The sequence below is a fragment of the Armigeres subalbatus genome, chromosome 2 (assembly GCF_024139115.2).
Source record: "Armigeres subalbatus isolate Guangzhou_Male chromosome 2, GZ_Asu_2, whole genome shotgun sequence".
In the NCBI taxonomy this organism is placed as follows: Eukaryota; Metazoa; Arthropoda; class Insecta; order Diptera; family Culicidae; genus Armigeres; species Armigeres subalbatus.
Window position 1 is genome coordinate 181,348,598 of NC_085140.1, and position 25,397 is coordinate 181,373,994.

Genomic DNA, 25,397 nt, shown 5'->3' on the forward strand with positions numbered 1-25,397 from the left:
TCGAATAAATAGAATAAATGCTAAAGCATTTGATGAGTTTGATTACTCTACGCATGCGGTCGCGTGTACTGAGACGACTAATGACGGTAGAAGACCGACATTTGATTACAATTAGAGCAATCAAACTAAACAAATACTTTAGAAAAGCCATGCAAAGCCACGACATTTAACCAAAACACAAGGGTTTCCGTTCGGCTGAGTTGCCGAATAATAAAACTTATAATCTGTGTCGTAACTATATCTCAATTTATAAAACATGTCGTATCGGCATAATGTTTTAATCGGTTTCAACTGTTCAATAAATAATATTGCTTTTATAGTCATTGGAACGATTTGCTTGTTTATAAATTAACTGCCAATTCATGCCATGAAGGATTTCCAACAGGCAACATGCTACACGTAGATGAAATTACTCTTATTCTCTTTGTTTACTCACATTCGCAATGCTCTGAAGGTTGTCTCCCCAGCGGGCGGCATCCTAAACACGGAGACAGCTATCTCTTATTCTCTCTGTTTACATTTCGTTTGACAGAACATACTCGATTGAGCTAGTACAGCACCATTCGAAATCTTGTACTGCGACTGAATGAAGTCGAACGAAATACATAATGCCGCATTTTTTCGAAACGAATGCAAAAACGTACGAATCGAGTGATTCGATTCGAGATGCGCAATGTCACCCCAGTTTTGTACCCCGCAATACCCCGCAGTAAAACATCATGCACTACACTATTGAACTCATAAGTTTTGAGGACCATGAATAAAATTCTGCCCAAATTCACCATTTTGTAAGATACATGAATTTTAACAAATGCCCATTTTTGCCTTTCTCGTGTACTAAGTTTACGTAAAAGCTACATGATCGCTCTAAAAGCATTAAAAAAAGCCCAAACACGCATAGTGTTGTTTGCCGATCGACTAAGTTCGAAGAAGTCCCGTAACACGGTAGATCACTTTGACGTAGTGTGTTGCGGTGTAAGATCTACCAAACAGAGCCCTAGCCTAATCCATTTTTCTAGCTAGGGCAATAAGTTGTGGTAATTAAGGATTCATCGTATTTAGTCTTCGCTACCAACAGCAGTCTCAGAAATAAAACATAATTAATGTTACCTTGCAGACAGTTGAAAGACTCGAATTCCTCTTGTTTGAGGCTAAACTGTATGCAGCGGAAACAACTTTTCAAGCAATTAGCAATTAGCAATTAAAAAACCTCGGTACCCGGTCCTAGGCTGAACTGACTGCTGGAAAAATCGAGTTAGGGGTTTAAATACGTACTAACTCTTCTTGAACTGGTGAACAATGGTAGTGAGAGGAACACACGGAAGTTCTTATTACTGAACAAATTCTCTTGCGTGAAATGGTCTTGTAGACAGAGCTAAATCCCGGGTTTTAAGAGTTTCACTGGTGATATTCTAGAAGCAAGACAAGGATGTGGCTAGGGCTCCGATGCATGGCCGAAAACAGTATTACTGTTCTGTTTTCTCAAGAAAGGATTGATTTCCTATTGATAAGGGGCGCGCCTTCAATGGGATTGCTCTCTACGCAGGGTCTAAATAGCGGGACCTTGTCATGGTGGTCTTGAGAAAACAAAACAACAACTGTTTCGAAACCGATACTGCATTGCTTCTCAATAGCACTGGAGTAATTCGACATGCACTTAAACACTAAGGATACAGGTAACGCTACAATAGATCTAATAATTGGTCGCAGTGGCACACCCGAACAGGAAAAAAAAAAAGTTCGAAGAATTGAGGTGATGTCTGTGTGTACGTGTGTGAATGTCTGTATGTGTGTGTGCAGAAATGGTCTTAACTCGTTTTTAAGCACTTACTCTAAACCGATTTGCTCGCAGCAAGTTTCATTCGTCAGAGAACGTTGGTCCATTGTTCTTTATAAAAAATAGGCTGGATCGGACTATGGGCTCAAAAGTTATGACCAAAATACATTTTCTTATAATGTACGAGAAAGACAATATTACCGCTAGGGGGATTGATCAGGTGTTTTGGTAAACTTCTTATTTTTCAATTTTAATCTAAGTTACTCAATGATGCCACTTTAATTGAATTGGGTGACGAACACAATTCACATAACATTTTAAGGGGGAGGGTTATTTTTTAACGTTGCGCATAATTCAAGAAAAAATCATCTATCATATAAACGCAGTGAGAAGGAAAGTTGTTAAAAATTTACAATTTTGACATTACTACATTATAGGAGCGAATTATAGATTCAACCATAACATGTCATAACATGTTGATGAGTAGTGTGTTGAACAACTACTTGCCACAATACCTTTTTATAATTATGAAAGAAATCTTAATGAAATATTAAATAAATGAAATTCCGTTTCGTTGATGTCACAATATTATGCTAATTGAATCTGTTTCACTCTCCTTTGTTAGTTTAATAAGTTCTACTCAGTGAATTTTCAACATCAGAGGCTGAAAGTGCTTTATTGATCATATTAGGAAATCTGTGTTGCTTCCATTTGTCTGTGACACGAATATACAGTTTTTATGACCATTAGTATTTTATCCAGCATCAAACAGGCTTATTGCCAGCCAAAAAGTGATCAAATTCCGTTGTTTTTGTAGAATATGACAAAAATCGATACTATGCCGAAAATTGGCCCGAAAATTGAAGGCTCAGAAAAAATATTTTTCTTTTCTGTCTATGTTTTTATGATGAATACCACTGTTAAGAAAATTATTTTGAGCTTTTTAGTGGAATGTTTTCACTTGTCATATGACGAGTTTGTACAATCCCATTGAATTCCACCACTTAATTGTATCTTGACAGATACGTATTTCGACCTCAACGACCAAGTCGAGTCAAGTACGAGACACTGAAGACGGCCTTACTGTTGAGGTTGAAATAAGTATCTGTCAAGATACAATTAAGTGGTGGAATTCAATGGGATTGTACAAACTCGTCTTATGACAAGGGATGAATACCACTGTTTATCGCAGGATTCATAATTTTGGCCAAAAATACCTCCTTTTTTCCAATTGTGCATCTCGGCAAATAATCTATCACGAAATCATTAAGAATATCGTTTACTCTCTTTTCCCCTTTCAAATCATGCGGTAAAATAAAAGTAGAGTCCAATAAAATATAGGGGGCCGGTTTCGGACCACCCCGACTTTTTCGGAAAATGATGCTACTGCTTCTGCCTCATACGCAGGAGGTCGTGGGTTCAATCCCAGGTCCGGTCCATTCTCCTACTTTGTATCTTTCTCTATATTTCTCATGTTCTAGCAATCGCTAGAACTGGAAATGGACTTCCATACCGTTTCCATCTCAATTCCTATACCTTCAACTTGAATATTCTAACAGTAATCTGCTAGAATTGGAAATGAACTAAAAAGCGCGTTTCCAAACATCCAATTAGAAATTCCATCAGTTGCTTTCTCCTATCTTTCACACTGGCAGCTCGTTAACCGCGGAATGGTAGTCCGAAGCACCTTCTTTCCCCGCAAAAATATCCACAAGGCCACATGGAGATCACCTAACCAAGAAACGGAAAACCAAATCGATCACGTTCTAATCGACGGTAAATTCTTCTCCGACATCACGAACGTCCGCACTTACCGCAGTGCGAATATTGAATCCGACCACTACCTCGTTGCAGTATGCCTGCGCTCAAAACTCTCGACGGTGTACAACGCGCGCCGAAGTCGGACGCCGCGGCTTAACATTGGGCGGCTACAAGACGGTAGACTAGCCCAAGAATACGCGCAGCAGCTGGATGTGGGCAGCTAGGCGCAGCGTCTCTTGAAGATGGCTGGAGAGTTATTCGATCCGCCATTGGTAGCACCGCAACCGCTGCACTTGGCACGGTGCCCCCGGATCAGAGAAACGACTGGTATGACGGCGAATGTGAGCAGTTAATGGAAGAGAAGAATGCAGCATGGGCGAGATTGCTGCAACACCGCACGAGGGCGAACGAGGCACGATATAAACGGGCGCGTAACAGACAAAACTCGATTTTCCGGAGTAAAAAGCGCCAGCAGGAAGATCGAGATCGTGAAGATACGGAGCAACTGTACCGCGCTAATAACACACGAAAGTCCTATGAGAAGTTGAACCGTTCACGTAAGGGCTACGTGCCACAGCCTGATATGTGTAAGGACATAAACGGGAACCTTCTTACGAACGAGCGTGAGGTGATCCAAAGGTGACGGCAGCACTACGAAGAACACCTGAATGGCGATGTGGCGAACGAAGATGGCGGTATGGTGATGGACCTGGGAGAACGCGCGCAGGACATAATTCTACCGGCTTCGGATCTCCAGGAAATCCAGGAGAAGATTGGCCGGCTGAAGAACAACAAAGCCCCTGGGGTTGACCAACTACCAGGAGAGCTATTTAAACACGGTGGTGAGGCACTGGCTAGAGCGCTGCACTGGGTCATTACCAAAATTTGGGAGGAGGAAGTTTTGCCGCAGGAGTGGATGGAAGGTGTCGTGTGTCCCATCTACAAAAAATGCGATAAGCTGGATTGTAGCAACTACCGCGCAATCACATTGCTGAACGCCGCCTACAAGGTACTCTCCCAAATTTTATGCCGTCGACTATCACCAACTGCAAGGGAGTTTGTGAGGCAGTACCAGGCGGGTTTTATGGCCGAACGCTCCACCACGGACCAGGTGTTCGCCATTCGCCAAGTACTGCAGAAATGCCGCGAATAGAACGTGCCCACACATCATCTATTCATCGACTTCAAAGCCGCATATGATACAATCGATCAGGACCAGCTATGGCAGCTAATGCACGAACACGGTTTTCCGGATAAACTGACACGGTTGATCAAAGCGACGATGAATCGGGTGATGTGCGTAGTTCGAGTTTCAGGGGCATTCTCGAGTCCCTTCGAAACCCGCAGAGGGTTACGGCAAGATGATGGTCTTTCGTGTTTGCTATTCAACATCGCTTTGGAAGGGGTAATACGAAGAGCAGGGATTAACACGAGTGGTACAATTTTCAATAAGTCCGTCCAGCTATTTGGTTTCGCCGACGACATAGATATTATGGCACGTAACTTTGAGAAGATGGAGGAAGCCTACATCAGACTGAAGAGGGAAGCTAAGCGGATCTGACTAGTCATCAACACGTCGAAGACGAAGTACATGATAGGAAGAGGTTCAAGAGAAGACAATAAGAGCCACCCACCGCGAGTTTGCATCGGTGGTGACGAAATCGAGGTGGTAGAAGAATTTGTGTACTTGGGCTCACTGGTGACTGCCGAAAATGACACCAGCAGAGAAATTCGGAGACGCATAGTGGCTGGAAATCGTATGTACTTTGGACTCCGCAAGACGCTCCGATCGAATAGAGTTCGCCACCGTACCAAACTGACAATCTACAAAACGCTTATTAGACCGGTAGTCCTCTACGGACACGAGACCTGGACGATGCTCGTGGAGGACCAACGCGCACTTGGAGTTTTCGAAAGGAAAGTGCTGCGTACCATCTATGGTGGGGTGCAGATGGCGGACGGTACGTGGAGGAGGCGAATGAACCACGAATTGCATCAGCTGTTGGGAGAACCATCCATCGTTCACACCGCGAAAATCGGACGACTGCGATGGGCCGGGCACGTAGCCAGAATGTCGGACAGTAACCCGGTGAAAATGGTTCTCGACAACGATCCGACGGGCACAAGAAGGCGAGGTGCGCAGCGGGCAAGGTGGATCGATCAGGTGGAAGATGACTTGCGGACCCTCCGTAGACTGCGTGGTTGGCGACGTGTAGTCATGGACCGAGCCGAATGGAGAAGACTCTTATATACCACACAGGCCACTTCGGCCTTAGTCTGAATAAATAATATAAATAGCTCGTTAACCAAAACGGACGTCTGCCTCTCGAACCTAACACAAAAATTCCAACAAATTCCGCATGAACTTGTGGCAAGTGCAGAGGTATATTCGGTTTGCAGTGGGCGAATGATTGCATCACATTTCCTCCCCATTCCCTACATTGACTTGCATTCTGACGTGGCAGGCGCCAGTATGACCTAACAAATAAGATCACCAGTACTTGTACGTTGAAGATGTGAGCTAGTCCCAAGCAAACATCTGTTGGTTCCCTGTGCAAGAACAACAGCTGATCTGGTCATAATGGAGTAGCAACTACGAGCAGTCAATCAAGCTCAAGCCCAAATGATGCGCTGTTCAACAATACCTCCTCATACGAACTAACCTAATTAAAAGTAGCGTGCAACATAGCTTAGACCTTAAGCAATAAGGATAACTTATCGTTCAAGCCACTTAATCTTTATAGTAGGGGAGGAGATTCGGTTGTGTGCACCCTTTTGTCTTTGATCCATAACTTTGGACCTAGTTGATCTTATGCCGATATTTGCATGCCAATGGAAAGCTAGGCTAATAACCTTACTACTAGCAAAAAAAATAGTTTAATTTCATCGGTTTGAAAAAAAATATTGACAATTTTGAAAATTTGACATTTTTGGTCATTTTAATTTTGTGTTTCGGTTGTGGGCACCCTTGAAAACTCAGTTAAAAATAAAGAAGCATGAATAGAAACCACCCAGATTTAAAGAAAATGAATAATGTGTTCATTCTAATAACCAGGAGGCTCTAAAAAAACAGATCAATCCACCTAGCAGTGATGATGCCTCCATCGGTGCATTAGGGAGGATATTGAAAAAATCACATAAGAAAAGCCTAAAATAGCACTTTAGGTAAATGGGTTTCAATTTTTCATAGATTTATGTTTTATTGATATATCACAGTAAAAAAAATCTTGATTTATCACCCTAGCGGTAATAGTGCCTTTCTGGTTCATTACAAAAAATAATATTTTGGCCATAAATTTTGATCCCATAGTCCGCTCTGACCAATTTTCAATTGGAAACAATGGGACAGGAATCCCCGTCGAATGCAACTTGTTGCAAGCAAATCGGTCCACGATTTGTTCCAAAAATTGTGGATATAATAACTAAACATACCCAAAGAACAAAAATATGAATTAAACTTATTATTCCAATCAATTATATTTAAATAGTTATTACATCTGCATAAAACGTCATTTGAAATAAGTTATGGGACAACTAGAACGGTATTGAATGATTTGTCAACAAAATAAGGGTGCCCATAACCGAACCAATAAAGGTGCCCACAACCGAATTTCGCAGCATTTTTTGGAAAATGAAGAATAAAAATTTCGCGCTAAAATTTTAATGGAAATCGTCATTGAGCTTCAAAATAGATTAAATTTACTGTACTATGCATTGGAACTCACATTTTGAATTAAATCACTTCAATTTATGACACTTTAAAAAAAATTTTGTTCCTAGTTCAAAGTAGAGATCGTCATCCGGTTTGATATTGAGCACAAAACATCATGTTACAATAGCAAACTAATTACGGTTGTCAGAGTGAAAGCATCTGTTATCTGTTAAAAGATACGTAGGGGTGCCCATAACCGAACGGTGCCCACAACCGAACCTCCTCCCCTAATATAGTTGGATCTTTAGTAATAGTAATTGGGAATCTATCAAAAATCCAGAAAGAATTCGAAACCAAAACTACTAATTTAAGCTATAACACTTTTTCTAAAAATTTAAAAAAATAATCAAAGAAAAAAAGCGGAACCGGGCTACTTGAATGAGGATCATGTCCTTCATAAAACCGCAAACACTAACTTTGGATGTCGTTCTTCTTCTTCTTCTTCTTCTTATTGGCACACTGGGACAGAGCCGCCTCGCAGCTTAGTGTTCCATTAAGCACTTCCACAGTTATTAACTGCGAGGTTTCTAAGCCAGGCTACCATTTTTGCATTCGTTACCATTTGCATTTGAGGCTAGCACGATGATACTTTTATGCTCAGGGAAGTTTCCAATCCGAAAATTGCCTAGACCGGCACCGGGAATCGAACCCAGCCATCCTTAGCATGGTCTTGCTTTGTAGCCGCGCGTATTACCGCAAGTATATTCTAACGGTCAAACTAACACCGCCGTCGTGAGTGGGACTGTAGCGGCGAGAAAAAATCATTGCCGGCACCAGCTATTCAGTTTATAATTCATCCACATACAACTCACCCTGACAGGCTGCTCATTTCGAGCGTTACGCTAATATCTAACGTTACATATACTGTAATGTACGGATGTTGTCTAGCAAATACAAGAACTGAAATTAAAATTGATACGAACTCTATCAGTTTATTGAAACAAATATAAATTTACTTTGGATTCACAAAAACTTTTATTATATAAACAATAAGAACTAATTTAAAGTTAAATGTTTTCGTTTATTTGAAAAATAAAACATTCATATAAAATTTATTATAATCAAGTTTCAGCCTGTGTTGTTTTGCTTCCTTCTTCCTATCCTTTTTTCCTTCTTCCTTTCGCTTCATTGTTGCTTCTGTTGTTCTTCTTCTTTCCGCTTTCTGCCTGCTTCATGCTTCCGTCTGATTTCTTCTTCTGTCTTCCTTCTTTCTTCTTACTTCTTCGTTCTCCTTTCTTCCTTCTTCCTTGTGTCTCATATCTCCTACTCACTTCTCAACATCTCGTTTCTCGCTTCCCAATGGACCAATCAATAAGCAAAAACCGACGCTATGAAATGAACAGATTGCGCCACCGTAGACATGTTCTGTCAAAAGCACACGAATAAAAAGATGCGTATACAGTGCCGTCGTTGTTTTGATGCGGTGAGTGCTAAATGAGTTACCTTGATTGATCCATTATCATCTTTCTCTTCTCACTACACGCTCATTTTGATTTTACTCACCGGTGAGTAGTTTTGTATTGCCGTCTCTTTTTTCCCACAGAACTTTTACTCGCTTTTTGTAAAAAAAAAGGAACTACTCAAATTTAGAGTGGTTCCACTTTCAATAAAAAGTGAGTAAAATTTCTGTAGGAAAAAAAGAGACGGCAATACAAAACTACTCACTATTGAGTAGAAAAAAATGAGCGTGTACTTGTTTCTGATTCCATTACCACTCACTTCCTATTTTTCACTTTCCACTTATCACAACTCACTTCTTATCACACCATCTTATTTCTCACTTTTCACCACTTACTTTAAACATCTCATTTATCATATCTCACTACTCACTTATTATTTTCACTTGTCCCTACTCAGTACTCCCTTTTCATTTCTCAGAACTCACTAAAATTGACAGTTATTGGCCTTGCTGTTTTCTAGCCTCCACGAAGACCGAAGGAGAAAAAAATTCGTTCGTTCGGTACCCTATAGGCCTTTTTATGTGACACTGCCGATACTGCACTTGTTTACAACCGCTGAACAGGCCCGTAAACCCGAAGCTGTCATATTCATAGAAGAACTGTCAATTGACGATGAAATCAGCTGATTTAAACGTCTCGTGAAAAGGCCTACTACGTGTGTTGTGCCTAAAATTGCAGCAGTTTGTGCACTGCGAATAAGTTATCGACACCCTGTGAACACTGACCCAATGTCGAGTGCTCACAGGGTGTCGATAACTTATTTATGTGGCACAGGAGACAATTAGGCTTTCTGCGAGCGTGTACGCACACTCACATTTTTACTCAGTTTGTTTGCAACCACGAGCAGCTGTCACGGCAAAATCAAATGGGATTGTTTGCAATCACGAACCGTGCGTTCGTGTTGGTGAGAAATGTCGGCAAGACCCTAATAGGAATATTTTTTCTTGCAACCCGGGGTGCCCGCTTATAAAGCGAGAGGACAACACTAGTCGATCGTTAGCTGCAACACATTTTAGATAAATGGTTGTCAATTGATATTACATATTCCAATTGAAGATTTTGAATTGATGGCACGTTTCAGCCGAAAGTCAGACTGAAATGTCTGTGAGCTTCTCGGACATTTGGTTAGCGGCGTCATGTGTCTGGGTGCATTCACGTGCTTCGGGATTGGCCTATCAACTTGCCAGATTTAACTACAGTGAACGTTCGCTAATTGGGTTTTTTCTAGTTGGGGGTTCGCTAATTGGGGCGAAACCCAATTAAAAAGCAGCTAAACGTCAGAATGTGATGTCAAAAACGCGTTGACGTTTTGTTTCCGTGTTTGGCAGGATCGATATTTTCTGGCGCGTAAAATTTTCCTTTGTTCAATGCAAAAAGTAAACAACATTGACGCTTGTCAAAACGCCCCAATTAACGAACGGCATTTGCTGATTGGGGTGAGGTCGTGCCCCAATTATCGAACGATCACTGTATTCAGTATATGACCTAAGTGCCCGAACACAATGTGAACGGCAATGCGGCAGAACGGTAACGGCATATTTCCAACAATGGAACTATATGGTGCAACCCACAATGACGGCGCTGCGGCAAAAGTGACATTGTACTAAATCTTAGAAATTTGGAAACTTGCGGAACAGCAAAGCGGTAGACGTCAAACGTCCCAATCAAGATCAACAAATAAGAATGCCTAAGGTACTTTTAGAGATAAATTGTAAACAAATATATTTCGCATAAAAATCTGCTCACGAATTTTTATATTTCCGAAGAAATAGCAAGTCATGATGCCCTTATTTATTATGCTAATAAGAGTGAAAATAGTTTTAAAAAATTTCAAAAATAAACTGTTTGCGACTATTTTGAACTATCAGTCTCGACTTTCAACCGTTCACATTGTGGGCTGATTTGCGGCAAAGCGGCAATGACAACGATAGTTTTAAAACAATTCCGCTCTGCCGCAGTTCCGTTCTGCCGGATTGCCGTTCACATTGTGTTCGGGCACTAACTTCGAGGTAAAAGCCTACTGACCTTTGAATAATGTTCTGGTCAACATCAGAAATAAGCAAATAATCATCGTGGATAATTACCCGAAAAGTTTAAGTCGCCTCTCCACATCTCGATATTGAAGGGACCATCGAGATAGGGAGAGATCGAGGAATGGAAGAAAAATTGAAATGAGTACTAGATCCAAAAAAGCTCGTTGCTATGAAAAATGACAACAAAACAAAATGTCGTTTCCTGTTGTTGATGTGTTTGTTATTGTCCAAAGATGGTCTAGTAGCCTAAAAATTTGAACATATCGACATAAGGAGAGTGAATCCCGAACAAAATATGATCAGAACACATCGAGATAGAGAGATATCGAGATAGGGAGGTTATCGAGATGTAGAAAACCCAATGTATGTAGATTGAAGGGACTGAGGAAACGATCGACATAGGGAGAGATATCGAGATATAGAACATCGAGATGTAGAGAGTCGACTTTATAATGTGTATCTCAAAGAAGGACCACAAACATAGTTGGCGGTGGTTGACTAATTAAAAAAAAAAAACATATATTTAATGGGTCTTATTTATAGATTTATCACAATAACAAACTGTTTCTGGCTGTTTTTCAATTTATCACAATATGAATAAGTTTGACCCTGTGTTGTACGTACAAAATTATTTTTTTACAGGTACCCTGTGTGCAGATTTCTTCGATTTGTTTACCTCTAGTACCAAAATAAAAACACAAACGAAGCGTATGCTGCACTACGTATACAAAAAATCTTATGTATAGTCTTTAAGCACTGTTCTCACTTCTTTGTTAACATGTTGTTCTTCCATAAAACCCGGCTTCTTTTTAATTAAATCAATATACGTTCTAGCTTCTTGGTGTCTCCAAAGTGCAATTATATGTACCCAAAAAATTTGGTTTTGTTGCCACGTGAAATTGTATTCCATCAACCATGGGAACCACATCCTACCTAACATTTTTAACTGCGCTGAGTGTGTTTGCAGCCCTGTTCTCCGTAATCTATCAGGCCTACCTGGCATCGAATGATCTGAAAAGTCTGACAACGATTCTGCAGAATCTCAAAACACTGGAGCATGAGTTCCAGGTCGATAAGCCGCGAGTTGCCATCGGGTACGGATCGTGTAGCGATCTGTACGTGAAGGCAGTAGAGTTTCTCAACTTTACCGGCCGGGTCGAGAGACTGCTATCACAGGACACTTTCAACGTGGACGATATCGCCAGCGAGGATGACTTTTTGCGAAGTTTCGCATATTATTTCCAGCGTGGAGCTGCTGCAGAGTGAGTATGGAAAAATTAAAGATGTGGAATCATTAGTAATCGTCAGAGCGTGTAGGCATATAATTTTTCAATTTATTTTTTAGACGTTTTACTGCCAACAAAGAAATGTTTCAGCATTTGGTAATACTGGCAAAGAAATCGCAAGCTGCGGAGCCCCGATGGGCCCTCGGTGGAAACGCCCCAGTCATTGGTTCCAGACTAGCAATAGAAGGAGCAGACGTCGTATTGGGGGCTAAAATGTCGGCCAAGTATGTTTTGATTTATTTTTTTCACTGCAAACATTTTATCAAACAGAGGAGCCTTGAACACTCAAAGATTTCATTTTAACACAGACAAACAAAATTTAATCAAATTCTTTGATAACAAAGCATTACATATACCTACTGTGTTTGGTTTAGTACCAACGAGGCAACGAGTATCAACTGTAATATATATATTACAGAACATTTTAATAAAAAATGGAGGTTCTGTATTATATATGGGGAACGGTTCGCCACTTTATCTCATAGCTCCTATTTCCATCCCATCAAAAACAGAGAAATGGAAAGGAATTTGGTTCGTTTATTATTTTTGTGATTTTTTTCAGCAGTGAGCACACATGTTGACAAAAAGAAGCGACGAATTTGGTGCCGTATTTCTTTGTTTAGCGATGAGATGAATATACGTACAGTGAGATTGAGATCGGAGCAGTTCCCTATATATCAAATCAAAACTGCAGAATACAAACTTTTACCTCTCATTTGAAAAGAGTTTAAGAAATGCAAAGTCATTTGCGGTTCAATCACTGATTAAAATGCGTATTAGTGAATTTAGCAAATGAAAGAAGCTTTCAATAACCTTTTTTTCAAGAAGTCCAACGGTAAACATTGCCGATGATTCAAATAAATACCCACATAGATCTTATTCCATCATTTGGAATGATTGGTCTGTGAGGTCAGAAATTAGCCAATTTTAAAAATCTACTGCTTATTAAAAACCCAGATTAATCCACCTAGCGTTGATAACCCAGCTAACCATTAGCACTTTATTTTGCCTTATAGAGCCAGTATGAAGTTTGTTAGGTCTGTGGTAGCCTTATAGTCGCACGCACGGCTTATTTTAATGCTTACGGTTACCAGGGTATGCCTTTCTAGATTAAATCGTTCGGTTTCGCCTTGGTGTGGTACATATGGCGTATCGATGTGCTTGCCCAACATAATTCAATTGGCCTTTCCCATCGGAATTTTTTATTCGCTCAACAAGTGTCAGTCCCGTGAGCCAACCATGCAAACTGTTAGAGCAGTCGAAAGGAGATGCGCAATAGGCCCCTGGTTTATTGGGTTTGCACCTTCAAAAATCTATGCCCAACATTCGTATTAAATTTCAATACACATTTAAATAATTCTTTCTAGGCTGAAATCTCATTTGAGACCCGATGTAAGATTAACCGGAAGCCTAATACAAGACGACGATATCCACTTGATCTTGGAGTACAAAACAGGCGATGAATGGGGAACGCTAAGATCTCCCCGTGCGAATCGTTACATTCTCCATAATGACCACCACAACCCGTTCATCAGTTCGCTGGAAGAGTTCGAACAAGCACTACCAGGATTCAGCCCACACCTATTTGTGGTCAGTGGCCTTCAGATGATGGATAACTATTTTTACGAAAAGGGTGTCCGCGAAGCAAGGATCGAAAGGGTTCGTAACCAGATGAAAGCTCAGTCCCAAGACACGTTAATTCACTTTGAAATGGCCAGCTTCGTTGAGTTGGAGTTGCTGCAACTGTTACTAAAAGATGTGATGCCATACAGCGACTCTATCGGCATGAATGAACAAGAGTTGGATAATTTGAGACAGGTTTTAGAATCAGGAAAGATCTCCCTTGTGGCCGACAGCAATCCTCGTGTAGCTCTGTCGCTTGACCAGGCAAGAGCCGTCTTCATAATGCTCAACAAGGACTACTTCAAACATCGATCAAGTGATCCCGAAAGGCGAATGATTTCTCGAATCCATTTGCACACGTTAGCTTACCAGGCCATACTCGTAGTCAAAGATAGCAAATGGAAGCACACAAAAAATGCAGCGGCCAAAGCGTCCCTAACCGCACATCGTCACGTATGTGCCAGTACGATAGTCAATCCGGACGCTGCATACAGACTATTGGATGATAGTTTCGCAACATCTACCCAAGAAGGAGCCAATCGTATTCCATTTTCCGAGGCAGATCCGGTTTCATGCTGGGACGAAACAATCACGTTTGGCGGGCAACCACCGGTTGAGATTCATATCTGCGTCGCACCCGTGCTGATTTGCAAAGTTGCTAAGCAAACAGCTGGCGCTGGGGATAATATTTCCGGGGCTGGATTAATACTGCAAATTAAGTGAGAGAAAAAAAAACTAAATATCTGTTTCCTACAATCAAGACTTCGAAAGTTTCTATCGCTTTGATTTAAACTATTTTTATGCTGACAAGACTTGTACAATACAAATAAACATTCCTATTTTGTGTAGAAAAATAAACAAGTTAATAAACGACTATTCAATCATTATTTTCGTATGTTTTCTCTGAATACTGTGTACGTTATTTATAGTGTCTTTAGTGCAAACAACATGTTGAGAAAACATCGTTTGTTAATCAGAGCTCACTCGTGGTGGCATCGTAAATGATGAGTGCGCACGTACTGAATAGTTATAGGGTAGGTATAAGAAATCTACGTGTTATTTTTCGTCCCACAAAGCAATTTAAAATGTGTTTCTTTAAAGCTCAGTCGTGTAGTAGAATACTTTGCGGAACTGCAAATCTAATGCGTTAAGCATTTATGCAAATATTATAAACTAATTATTAATAAAAAAAACATTTCTTTTACTTTTATATGCATTGCTTTTACTTACTTTACTTATGGATCCTGTACACCTCCGGTGGTGCAAAGGGCCGATTTGAAAGATCTCCATCCTGAGCGTTGCCCGGCTATCGCTTTAACCTGCTGCCAGGTTAGATTTTGGTCGACTTCTTTTATTTCTTTATTGAGGCTTCGCCGCCATGAGCCTTTGAGTCTGTCTCTGCTGCGATGTTCCGCTGGGTTTCCAGTCTAATGCTAGTTTACAGATATCGTTTCCGCCCCTACGTAGAGTGTGGCCGACACAGCCCCACTTCCGATCCCGAATTTCTGTTGCAATCGGCCTCTGGTGACAACGACAATGGAGCTCGTTGTTTGAAATCCAGTTGTGAGACCACCAGGCCCGAATTATATACCGCAGGCAACTTTTAATGAACACCTGCAGCCGTTGAGTGTTCTCCACTGATACACACCATGTTTCGCTAGCGTATAACAGCACAGATTTCACGTTAGAGTTGAAGTCCACTGGTTGCCCGGCTACTGTGAAACTGGAAGGAGTCCCCGTGTTTACATCCAACGATTTGGTTTTGTTGACGCTGATTACTAAACCTGCCGAGGAGAAGCGCTCGGCAAGGTCGTTGAGCTTACTCTGCATATCAGAGCGCCGTTGCGCGAGGAGTGCAACGTCATCCGCCAATTCGAAGTCGTTTAGGTGCTCCATGGTTATAGGCTGCCATAACAGCCCGCGGTTTGGTTCACGGTCAATCGCATCTACCAGAATCTCATCGATTACGATGAGGAACAGTAACGGTGATAGAATACATCCTTGCCTCACACCCGGATACGGTCGGACAGGACCCCATTGTGCAGCACTCTACACGAAAAGGCCTCGTACTGTGCTTCGATGAGGCCGATGATTTTCTCAGGAACCCCCTTGCGTCTCAGGGCGCCCCACAAATTCTCGTGATTGAGACGGTCGAAAGCTTTTTCGTAGTCAATGAATACCAAGTAAAGGGACTCTTGGAATTCGTTGACCTGCTCCAGAATTATGCGGCTTGCTACCGTCGGAGAGTCTCATCGGTCTTCTCCTGAATCCGGGCTAGGATAATTTTGCACAGACCTTTGAGAACGGTACACAGCAATATAATGAATCGCCAGTTATCGCATACAGTCAGGTCACCCTTTTTGGGCACCTTCACTTAGATACCTTGCATCCAGTCGACCGGGAAAGTTGCGGTGTCCCAGATATTACGAAATAAACGATGCAGTAGTTGAGCGGATGTCATGGGGTCAGCTTTGAGCATCTCGGCTGATATGCGGTCGACCCCTGGGGCTTTATTCGATTTCATGCTTTGGATGGCTGTTTGAATCTCTAGCAGTGATGGAGCTTCGGTATTGACGCGTGTTATACGTCGGATCCTAAGCAGATCGTGCCGAGGTGGTGATGGCCTGGCTGGCACTTGAAAAAGTGGTTCGAAGTGCTCGAACCAGCGTTTCAGCTGGTCAGTTGGGTCGGTCAATAACTGATCATTCGCGTCTTTCACAGGCATCGTTGCATTCATCTTCGCCCCGCTTAAGCGTCGTGAGATATCGTAGGGGAGGCGAATGTCCCCGGTTGCGGCGGCTATCTCTCCTTCGTCGGCCAGAGAGTCTGCCCACGCTCGCTTGCCCCGTCGACAAGAGCGTTTTACTTCCTTCTCAAGAGCCGCGTATCGTTGACGGGCTAAGACTTTGGCTCCTCTGATTTTCGATCGCTCTATCGCGGCTTTGGCTTCTATTCGCTCCTCTATCTTCCTCCAGGTCTCATCGGCGATCCATTGTTTTCTCGGGGTGCGTAGTTCGCCCAGATTGTTCTCGCTGGTGGCGATGAAGGCATTCTTGATGGCGGTCCATTGGTCTTCCATGCTGCCACCTTCCGGAATATCTGCAGCACGCGAATGACCGTTTCACCGTGGCATATGCATTGCTTTGGTAAACTTAATTTTATCTTTTGCTATTACCAACCATCGTTCACTTTTATCCTCTGTCCAATTATATAAAGAGATTTGGTACATCTTTTTCTCTTTTGTAGCGTTGGATCTTTGGATATGATTTTCTCATATGCATGTTGGCTTTGTAAATTAAGCACGTAGGTTTCACTCGTTCATAGAACATCTTTCATTTCAAACTTCGGAAGCAGAAAAGCTTCGGAATTGCCTTATCGAGCTCTATGTGCACGCCACGGACTCCAGAGAACATTTCGAATTGATATTTTACTGGAAACCTTTCACGCACAGTACGCTTGACTTTGTCGAATCTTGCCATCACAGATGACAAGTCGGAATACGATATCTCTGGCGACAGATCAAAAATCCTCACATATCCTCCAGCAACGGACATACGCAACACCACCATGTTTTCACTAGCATATTAAAATGGTACCATCTCCACATTGTTCTGCAAGGCATACTCCATCGCTTCAAGCTTTAAATTGATTTTTCATCAGCATTATTATACGCTCAACCCATTGACATGTTATCACCTCGGCGATTTCACGAAACGGACCACATCAACCAACGTTGGTTAAGAAGCAATATCAGGAAACGAAAACGCTATAGAGTATTTTTCTCTTCTATGAGTCTTAAGTAAGTACGCTTTCCTATCGCAATACAACTCCAGGATACTTTCGAATAACAACACATTTGATAAGGTACAATGTTACAAACTTTATTTACACCGTTTCGAATAGCAAACAAAAATTACATTCATAAGATTATCAGTCGCATGCAAAAAGTAAAACCGAAAAAATACTTGCTAAATATTTGTTTCATTTGTAAAATGTTGCCACAATAGGACAAACAAAACGACGAAGCCTAACAATTTGAACTTTTTCATATCTAATGTCTACCATAAAAATGAAGAATGTTAAGATTTAACTGCTCTAGAATCATGCGTTCTAGAATTAAAAGCCTAAGCCAAAAACCCTACATTTGACACTGAGGCTCATGGAAACAATCAGTCAACCTCTAGATTTAGCCAAAGTATACTTTAAACCTGTAAGATCCCCGCGGCTTCATATTTTGTTCAGAAGATATCCGATACAAACGTTGCAATCGTTGATGTCCTCACAATCAGCGCCCATTAATTTCAGTTTTGCATGGAAGCGTTCAATTCTTTCCTTTCCCAGCCCTGTTGATCCATTCTTCAGTGCACTATTTGCATGATATGAGAGAATTTTGAAACAGTGTCTCCGTATAGCGTTATGCGCATGGTTGTCCCAAACTGGAGTCAAGCGTACGTAGTTCCATGCCATCAGTACGTAATCGAGAAGTGCGTCCCAGTGTTTCGAACTTTGCAGCGATTGACTTTGATCGATGAGAGTTCTGCAATATGGAGGAAATATTAGTTACAATAATTTAGAGAGTATCTATAATAAAATAATAATAGCAACATATTCCAGAAACAATACTTTTTGAATGCAGCCAAATGGGTAGCTGCCCTGGCGTAGGCAGGACTGTCTGTCTTGCTAACCAAACGTGTCGCTGGGAGACTTTTGAAAATATTCCTCTTCTGATAGCACAACTGTTCTTCCAAAGGCGCTATATCTGGGACAGGTAGTTCAGATCTAACGACATCTTCGAGCCGTGGATTCGTCTGCACCATACCGGTTATCATCGCAATTAGCTGATCCTGACTGAAACCCTTGAGCAGAGTCTCTAGAGGCACTTCGCTTTTGGATCGATTTATCGATCCCTCCTGTAAACGTATTTTTTTCGCACTGCCAGGGGATCCCTTAGAAGGCGTGTTCTTTTTGTTCGATGGCGATGAGTGACTTGCATCAATTCCAGAAACCCGAACATCCGATAGCTCTCTGATCAACGAACGTTTTCGAGGGGAGCTTCTCAGCGTCATAGCAGAAATACTTTTGGTGGGTGTTTTGTTCGGAGACTGGAATCCTTTCTCCGGGCTCCACATTATAGGAACGCGACGGCGGCCCCGCTGCTGAATGACGGCTTCGTCTGGAGACATTCGAGGCGATAAAAAGCTATCTGGAATATTTGCAGCGGGACTATCGATCAGAGCCGGATTTAAAGCATTTCTTCTGAGAGCTCCAAGATGGTTAACGGCCCGATGTTGAATAGGAAAGCCTAGCTCCGTTGGAATTTCGGCAAGTACTGCCCGAGCTCGAGTAGTTTCTAGATTGGCCATTTTTCAAATGTTCTGTAAAAAATAAATCCATTTCATCCGATCGTCCAACAAAACATATCTTGGCATTACCTTCTATACAAAGCTGTCAAAAATATTGATTTCACATAAAGCACATAAACACAAAATTCACATTATTATCTAGACTGCAAAATAACAGTAATATTCTTGAAATTTACACTTTCTATGCACTTGATAATGCTAACGTCCACAAATCCTGATGTTTACAGTTCTATTTTCCCGCTCGAAATGATGTTTCTTGACCGTTGAGATGCATTCTTGCACTTTCTTGCAGTGACACTGGAAATGTTTAGCGGTTGTTTCGAAATCAAGAGTTCTTTTTAAACGGGTCGTAAACTGAAAATTTACTGATCAAAAGGCTGGAAATAATTCGGCTCTCGCCGATATTTCACACGACCACCAACGCACGCATCGTGAATGATAATAATCCCATTTGATTTTCCAATAGAGCTAATAAACTATAGAGGAAGACTGTCGTTGTCGAAACTGGCGAAACATCTTTTACTGGCGAGGATAGGGCGCTAAATGTCAACGAAGGAAAAATCAGTACGTTTTGACAGGTGTGTACCCAACATGTTTAGGAACGAGAACAAAGGGAACCGCAACGACAATCGTCCTCTATAGTTTACTACCTCTATTGATTTTCCCGACACAGGTAGTGGCTGAGAAGAAATTTAGTGAAAGTGTGAGTGAAATGTGCGTGTATGCACACACTCAAAGAAAATCCCAACAGAAGTAAAAGATAAATCAGCAATGATTCGAAATGTTCTGGGCATTCATTTTGAAGATAAATCTGAAACATACATTTTCCCAGTAGCTCCTTAAAGACTATTTTTTTTTATTAACGGTCGAATTTCAAAAGCTCAAAACTGCTGTACAGCTCAGTTGTATTTTCTGCAGATTTGAACCACGAATCCAGCTTTTAGCGCACGGTAATGGCGGCTCTGTGGGTTTAAAAGTGTATCCGTCCGTGTACCTCTTTGACATCTGACTGGGGTTTGACATTTTGATTACCCTCTCCCCTCGTCCTGGAACAGGAGGAAAACGGAATGTCAAACTCAAGCCAGAAAGAAGTACAGGATACGGATACACCCTTAAACCCACAGAGCCGCCATTACCGTGCGCGAAAAGCTGGACAAATCACGAAAACCGAATATTTTTTAATAGTTTTGATGTGTGACTACGTCATTTTGTTTACGGATCAATCCACTTTGCCATTATGGCGCCTTTCTTCGCAGCCACACAATAATTTCATTCAATTCCCCTTTCCCGTCAAAAATTGTATCTCGTTTTATTGTCTCAGTCGCATCACTGAACGATTTTTATTTTAAATTTTAAAAATACTTAAAGGCGTCAAAAAATATGGGTTCTTTGGTAAAGTTGACCTTAAATAAGCCAAAGAATCGATTGAGCGATTTGAAAAAAATGACGGGAAAGGTAAATTGAAAAAAAAAAATCAATCGTAAATAGAATATGCTGGTGAAACCAGTAGCTTTATTTCATTTTGCTTCAGTTTAAACTAGAATAGTGTTCGAAAATATGTAATGAAACGGAATCATTGCTGATTTCACTCTAATATTGTAGTTCCAGTTCAAACCGAAGTGAGCTCTCGCGACAATCGGGAACGATGAAGCTAAAGCCCCAAACATAATGTCAGCGGAACGGCAACAGAAACGGCAAATTTGGCAGTAACTATATGGGTTAATTGCCGTTCCGTTGACATTGTGTTTGGGGCGTAATCATCTTGTCAAGTTCTGTTTCTGTTCTGCTTGGAAGGCAAAAGAAACATTGTTTAAATTGAAATTAAAAAAAAAAAGGAAAATGCTTTTCAACATTTTCGGTCTTGTTTGTCGTACAGAATAATGGGGTATTTATTTATTTTTGTCGTCAAACATAATGTACACTACATTAAAAAACTTATAACTATTTATTGTAACTAATACTCCTGAAATATTTTCTTAGGGTCATACGAGGCATGGCTACATCAATTGGTTCACAATACTGTTTGTAAGTAGAAATCATTTGATTCATTGGACTAAATGTTGCATAGTTTGTTCGATGATGACTTGTGGGAGATAGGTACAAACAAGGTACAAATCGATTTCTCAATTGCCGAGTAGGAGTGTAAAAATTTAAACAAGATAACAGTTTAGTGGAGTTCATGCGGTGGGAAATAATATCATTCACAAATGAGATCATGGAAAATTCACGACGCTTTTTTAATGATTGGATATCTAAAAGCATACATCGCGCCTCGTACGACGGAAGCGGGAATTTTGTCCACCCGAATTTGCGTAAGGTATATTAACGAATTCGAGAGGAAAAAAGAAGAAGACATGCACACTTAAAATTCTAAGTTTATCGATTGCCGAGAATCCAACAGCCGAGATATTGGTAATAACTTCGACGGATTTCGGTAAAATGTTTACCGAGATTTCGGTAAACTTTCATCGGTAATCGTTACCGAGATCTTGGCAAAAAATTAACATTGCCGAATTTCGGCAAAATAGGTAAAAGAATTACCGAATTTCAGTATAAAATATTACCGAGATCTCGGCTGTTGGAATCTCGGCAAAAATTGTGCCGAGGTCTACAAAATAATTTAAGTGTGTGCGATTATGAGAAACAGCAAAATCGTTCATGGCAAAGTATACGGCGGTGATTTTAAAATGCCCGTAAAAAAAATCAAAATGTATTCTATTTAAAAACTAATCAATGCAATGTAAATTGCGAGAAAAATGAAAAGCTATATTTAGAACACATTATTCCGAAAACGTCATCAACAATGTTCGGTACCGACGACCGCCGCGGTACGACCTAGAGCGACTGAAGCAACCTGATGTCGCCACTGCATACGCGCAGCATCTCGAGGCAGCGTTGCCGGAAGAGGGTGAGCTCGATGGGGCCCCTCTTGAGGACAGCTGGAATACAGTCAAAGCAGCCATTAACGGCGCAGCGGAGAACAACATCGGGTATATGGGTCGAAGTCGACGGAACGATTGGTTCGACGAAGAGTGCAGACAGATTCTGGAGGAGAAGCAAGGTACCCGGCAGAACGTGGAACGTTATAGACGGAAGCGGAGACAGCAGACCCGCCTTTCCAGGAGAAGAAACGCCGCCTGGAAGAAGCGGAGAGCGAGGATATGGAACATCTGTGCCGTTCTCAAGATACACGCAAGTTCTATCAGAAGCTCATCTCGCAAAGGCTTCGTGCCGCGAGCCGAAATGTGCCGGGATAAGGATGGGAGCATCTTGACGGACGAACGTGTGGTGATCGAAAGGTGGAAGCAGCACTACGAGGAGCATCTGAATGGCGCTGAGAGTACAGGCAGTGCAAGTCAAGGCAGCGGAGGAGATGACTACGTCAGTTCAGCGGACGATGGAAGCCAACCAGCCCCCACCTTGAGGGATGTTAAGGATGCCATTCAACAGCTAAAGACCAATAAAGCAGCTGGTAAGGATGGTATCGGAGCTGAGCTCATCAAGATGGGCCCGGAAAAAGCTGGCCACTTGCCTGCACAAACTGATAGTCAGAATCTGGGAAACCGAACAGCTACCGGAGGAGTGGAAGGAAGGGGTTTATGCCCCATCTACAAGAAAGGCGACAAACTGGAGTGTGAGAACTTTCGAGCGATCACCATCCTTAATGCCGCCTACAAAGTGATATCCCAGATCATCTTCCGTCGTCTGTCACCATTAGCGAACGAGTTCGTGGAAGTTATCAAGCCGGCTTCGTTGACGGCCGCTCGACAACGGACCAGATCTTTACTGTACGGCAAATCCTTCAAAATTCCGTGAATACCAGGTCCCAACGCACCATCTGTTCGTTAATTTCAAGGCGGCATACGACAGTTTAGACCGCGTAGAGCTATGGAAAATTATGGACGAGAACAGCTTCCCTGGGAAGCTTACCAGACTGATCAAAGCAACGGTGGATGGTGTCCAAAACTGTGTGAAGATTTCGGGCGAACACTCCAGTTCGTTCGAATCGCGCCGGGGACTAAGACAAGGTGATGGACTTTCGTGCGTGTTGTTCAACATTGCGCTGGGAGGTGTCACACGGAGAGCCGGGTGTAACAGCCGGGGTACGATTTTCAACAGATCCAGTCAATTTATTTGCTTCGCGGATGACATGGACATTGTCGGCCGAACATTTGCAAAGGTGGCAGAACTGTACACCCGCCTGAAACGTGAAGCAACAAAAGTTGGACTGGTGGTGAATGCGTCAAAGACAAAGTACATGCTTATGGGCGGAACCGAGCGCAACAGGGCCCGCCTGGGAAGCAGTGTTACGATGAACGGGGATACCTTCGAGGTGGTCGAGGAATTCGTCCACCTCGGATCCTTGCTAACGGCTGACAACAACGTTAGTCGTGAAATACGAAGGCGCATCATCTGTGGAAGTCGGGCCTACTACGGGCTTCAGAAGCAACTGCGGTCGAAAAGATTTGCCACCGCACCAAGTGTCATGTACAAGACGCTTATAAGACCGGTTGTCCTCTACGGACATGAAACATGGACAATGCTCGAGGAGGACTTGCAAGCACTCGGGTATTCGAGAGACGGGTGCTTAGGACCATCTTTGGCGGTGTGCAAAGAAGACGGTGTGTGGCGGCGAAGAATGAACCATGAGCTCGCCCAACTCTACGGCGAACCCAGTATCCAGAAGGTAGCTAAAGCCGGAAGGGTACGATGGGCAGGACATATTTCAAGAATGCAGGACAGCAACCCTGCAAAGATGGTGTTCACTGCCAATCCGGCAGGTACGAGACGGCGTGGAGCGCAGCGAGCGAGATGGGCAGACCAGGTGCAAAACGACTTGGCGAGCGTGGGGCGTATCCGAGGATGGAGAGATGCGGCCTCAAACCGTGCATTGTGGCGTCAAATTGTTGATTCAGTGTTATCTGTTTAGATGTAGACTAAATAAATGAATGAATATTCCGAAAAAAAATTCCGTAACGTGTAACGTGGTCGATTTGTGATTCTGTCTGCAGTGGTGATCTCTAGGTGTACCGATACGGGAGGCTGTGTTGGAAGTAGGTGCTGCGAATGGCCGTATTCTTGGAGGCGACGAAATCAATTAGAGCATCATTATCGGTCGCGAGCATTTTAATCACCCGCGCAGCGCTTTCATTTTAGTTTCGTCACTCACTTCCGTATCGGTCACTATTTTCGGCTCTCAATTTGATTGCTGTATTCCGTACCGGTGACGTTTGACAGTTGACAGTTCATCAAATAGCAGCGCTCTTATCGCGCTACCAAATTTGGTCACCTGTCAGTCGCGCTACTGTTATAGCAGCGCGTTTAGTAGCGACCGGTAAAGTGTCAAGTAATGATACTGCGCTGATAAACGGCTTAAACTCACCACCGGTAATCTTGCTCTTAGTCGCAGGCCGTTTTCGTTCATCAGCCGGTGTGCGCTGAACTTCCCAATAGTCGGTCTAAACTATTCCTCTTGGCCAACCTGAGCGTTCAAATCTTCTATGATGATTTTGACGTCGTGGCTTGGGCAGCTGTCATACTCACAATCCAGCTGCGCATAGAATCCGTCCTTATCATCAGTGCTTCCGGAGTGTGAGCTATGGACGTTGATTATGCTGAAGTTGAAGAACCGGCCTTTGATCCTCAACCTGCACATTCTCTCATTGATGGGCCACCACCCGATCACACGACTTTGCATATCGCCCATCACTATGAAAGCTGTTCCCAGCTCGCGTGTGTGATTACCTCTAAATCAAGACAAAATTTTCAAGACGACTTATCTGCTTTTGTAAACAAAGATTCAAACGACGATGTGACGAATTTGATAGCAAAACACCTTTAATAGGTAGGTGAAGGTTTCCGCTACCTGTTGATGGTGTTGGTTTGGGAAAGCTATCAGATCGTCGTTTGAATCTTTGATTTACAAAAGTAAATCGATTTTGACTGAAAACCCCAATCTTGTTCACCATTGAGCCTTTCCAACAAACCTCGGCGAGTATGCGTGTGCTCCCGATGAAGTTGAGAGATTTGCATTGGCGTAACTAATGAAAAATTCTAGGGGGGGCTAACTTTTGACGTAGGACTACGTCTGTGTTTTCTATATTGGGGTACACTTTACGATTGCGAAAATCGGGGACCGTCACGAAAATATGATAGACTTTAAACTTGAATATCTAAGCCGTTTCTCGATGGATTTTCAATTTTTTTGGACCATTCGATCAAGGATGAGTCAACGCTTCTTTGTATTTATATGAAAATACTGAATTTTAACTATTTACTATCGAAAATTGATAAAAGTTTAGAAATAGGTCAACCAACCAATCACGTTACATGCATCACTAGCACAGACATCAAAAATCAATCACTTGCGGGTTTGGATCTA

General features: G+C 42.2%; 2 protein-coding genes across 2 annotated transcripts; one reads left to right on the plus strand and one right to left on the minus strand.

Annotated features, from left to right (window-relative positions):
• The first annotated feature begins 11,425 nt into the window (after positions 1 to 11,425).
• LOC134211329 (ADP-dependent glucokinase) lies at positions 11,426 to 14,539 on the plus strand. The gene is made up of 3 exons (XM_062688090.1): positions 11,426 to 12,005; positions 12,089 to 12,253; positions 13,397 to 14,539. Exons 1-3 carry the CDS (start codon positions 11,659 to 11,661, stop codon positions 14,373 to 14,375), a joined length of 1,491 nt encoding a protein of 496 aa, XP_062544074.1. The 5' UTR covers positions 11,426 to 11,658; the 3' UTR covers positions 14,376 to 14,539.
• A 2,968-nt stretch (positions 14,540 to 17,507) lies between these two features.
• Positions 17,508 to 19,425, minus strand: LOC134215570 (uncharacterized). The gene is made up of 3 exons (XM_062694726.1): positions 19,085 to 19,425; positions 18,276 to 19,027; positions 17,508 to 18,189 (listed from the first exon to the last, which is right to left on the minus strand). Exons 2-3 carry the CDS (start codon positions 19,013 to 19,015, stop codon positions 17,880 to 17,882), a joined length of 1,050 nt encoding a protein of 349 aa, XP_062550710.1. The 5' UTR covers positions 19,016 to 19,027; positions 19,085 to 19,425; the 3' UTR covers positions 17,508 to 17,879.
• Positions 19,426 to 25,397: the final 5,972 nt, after the last annotated feature.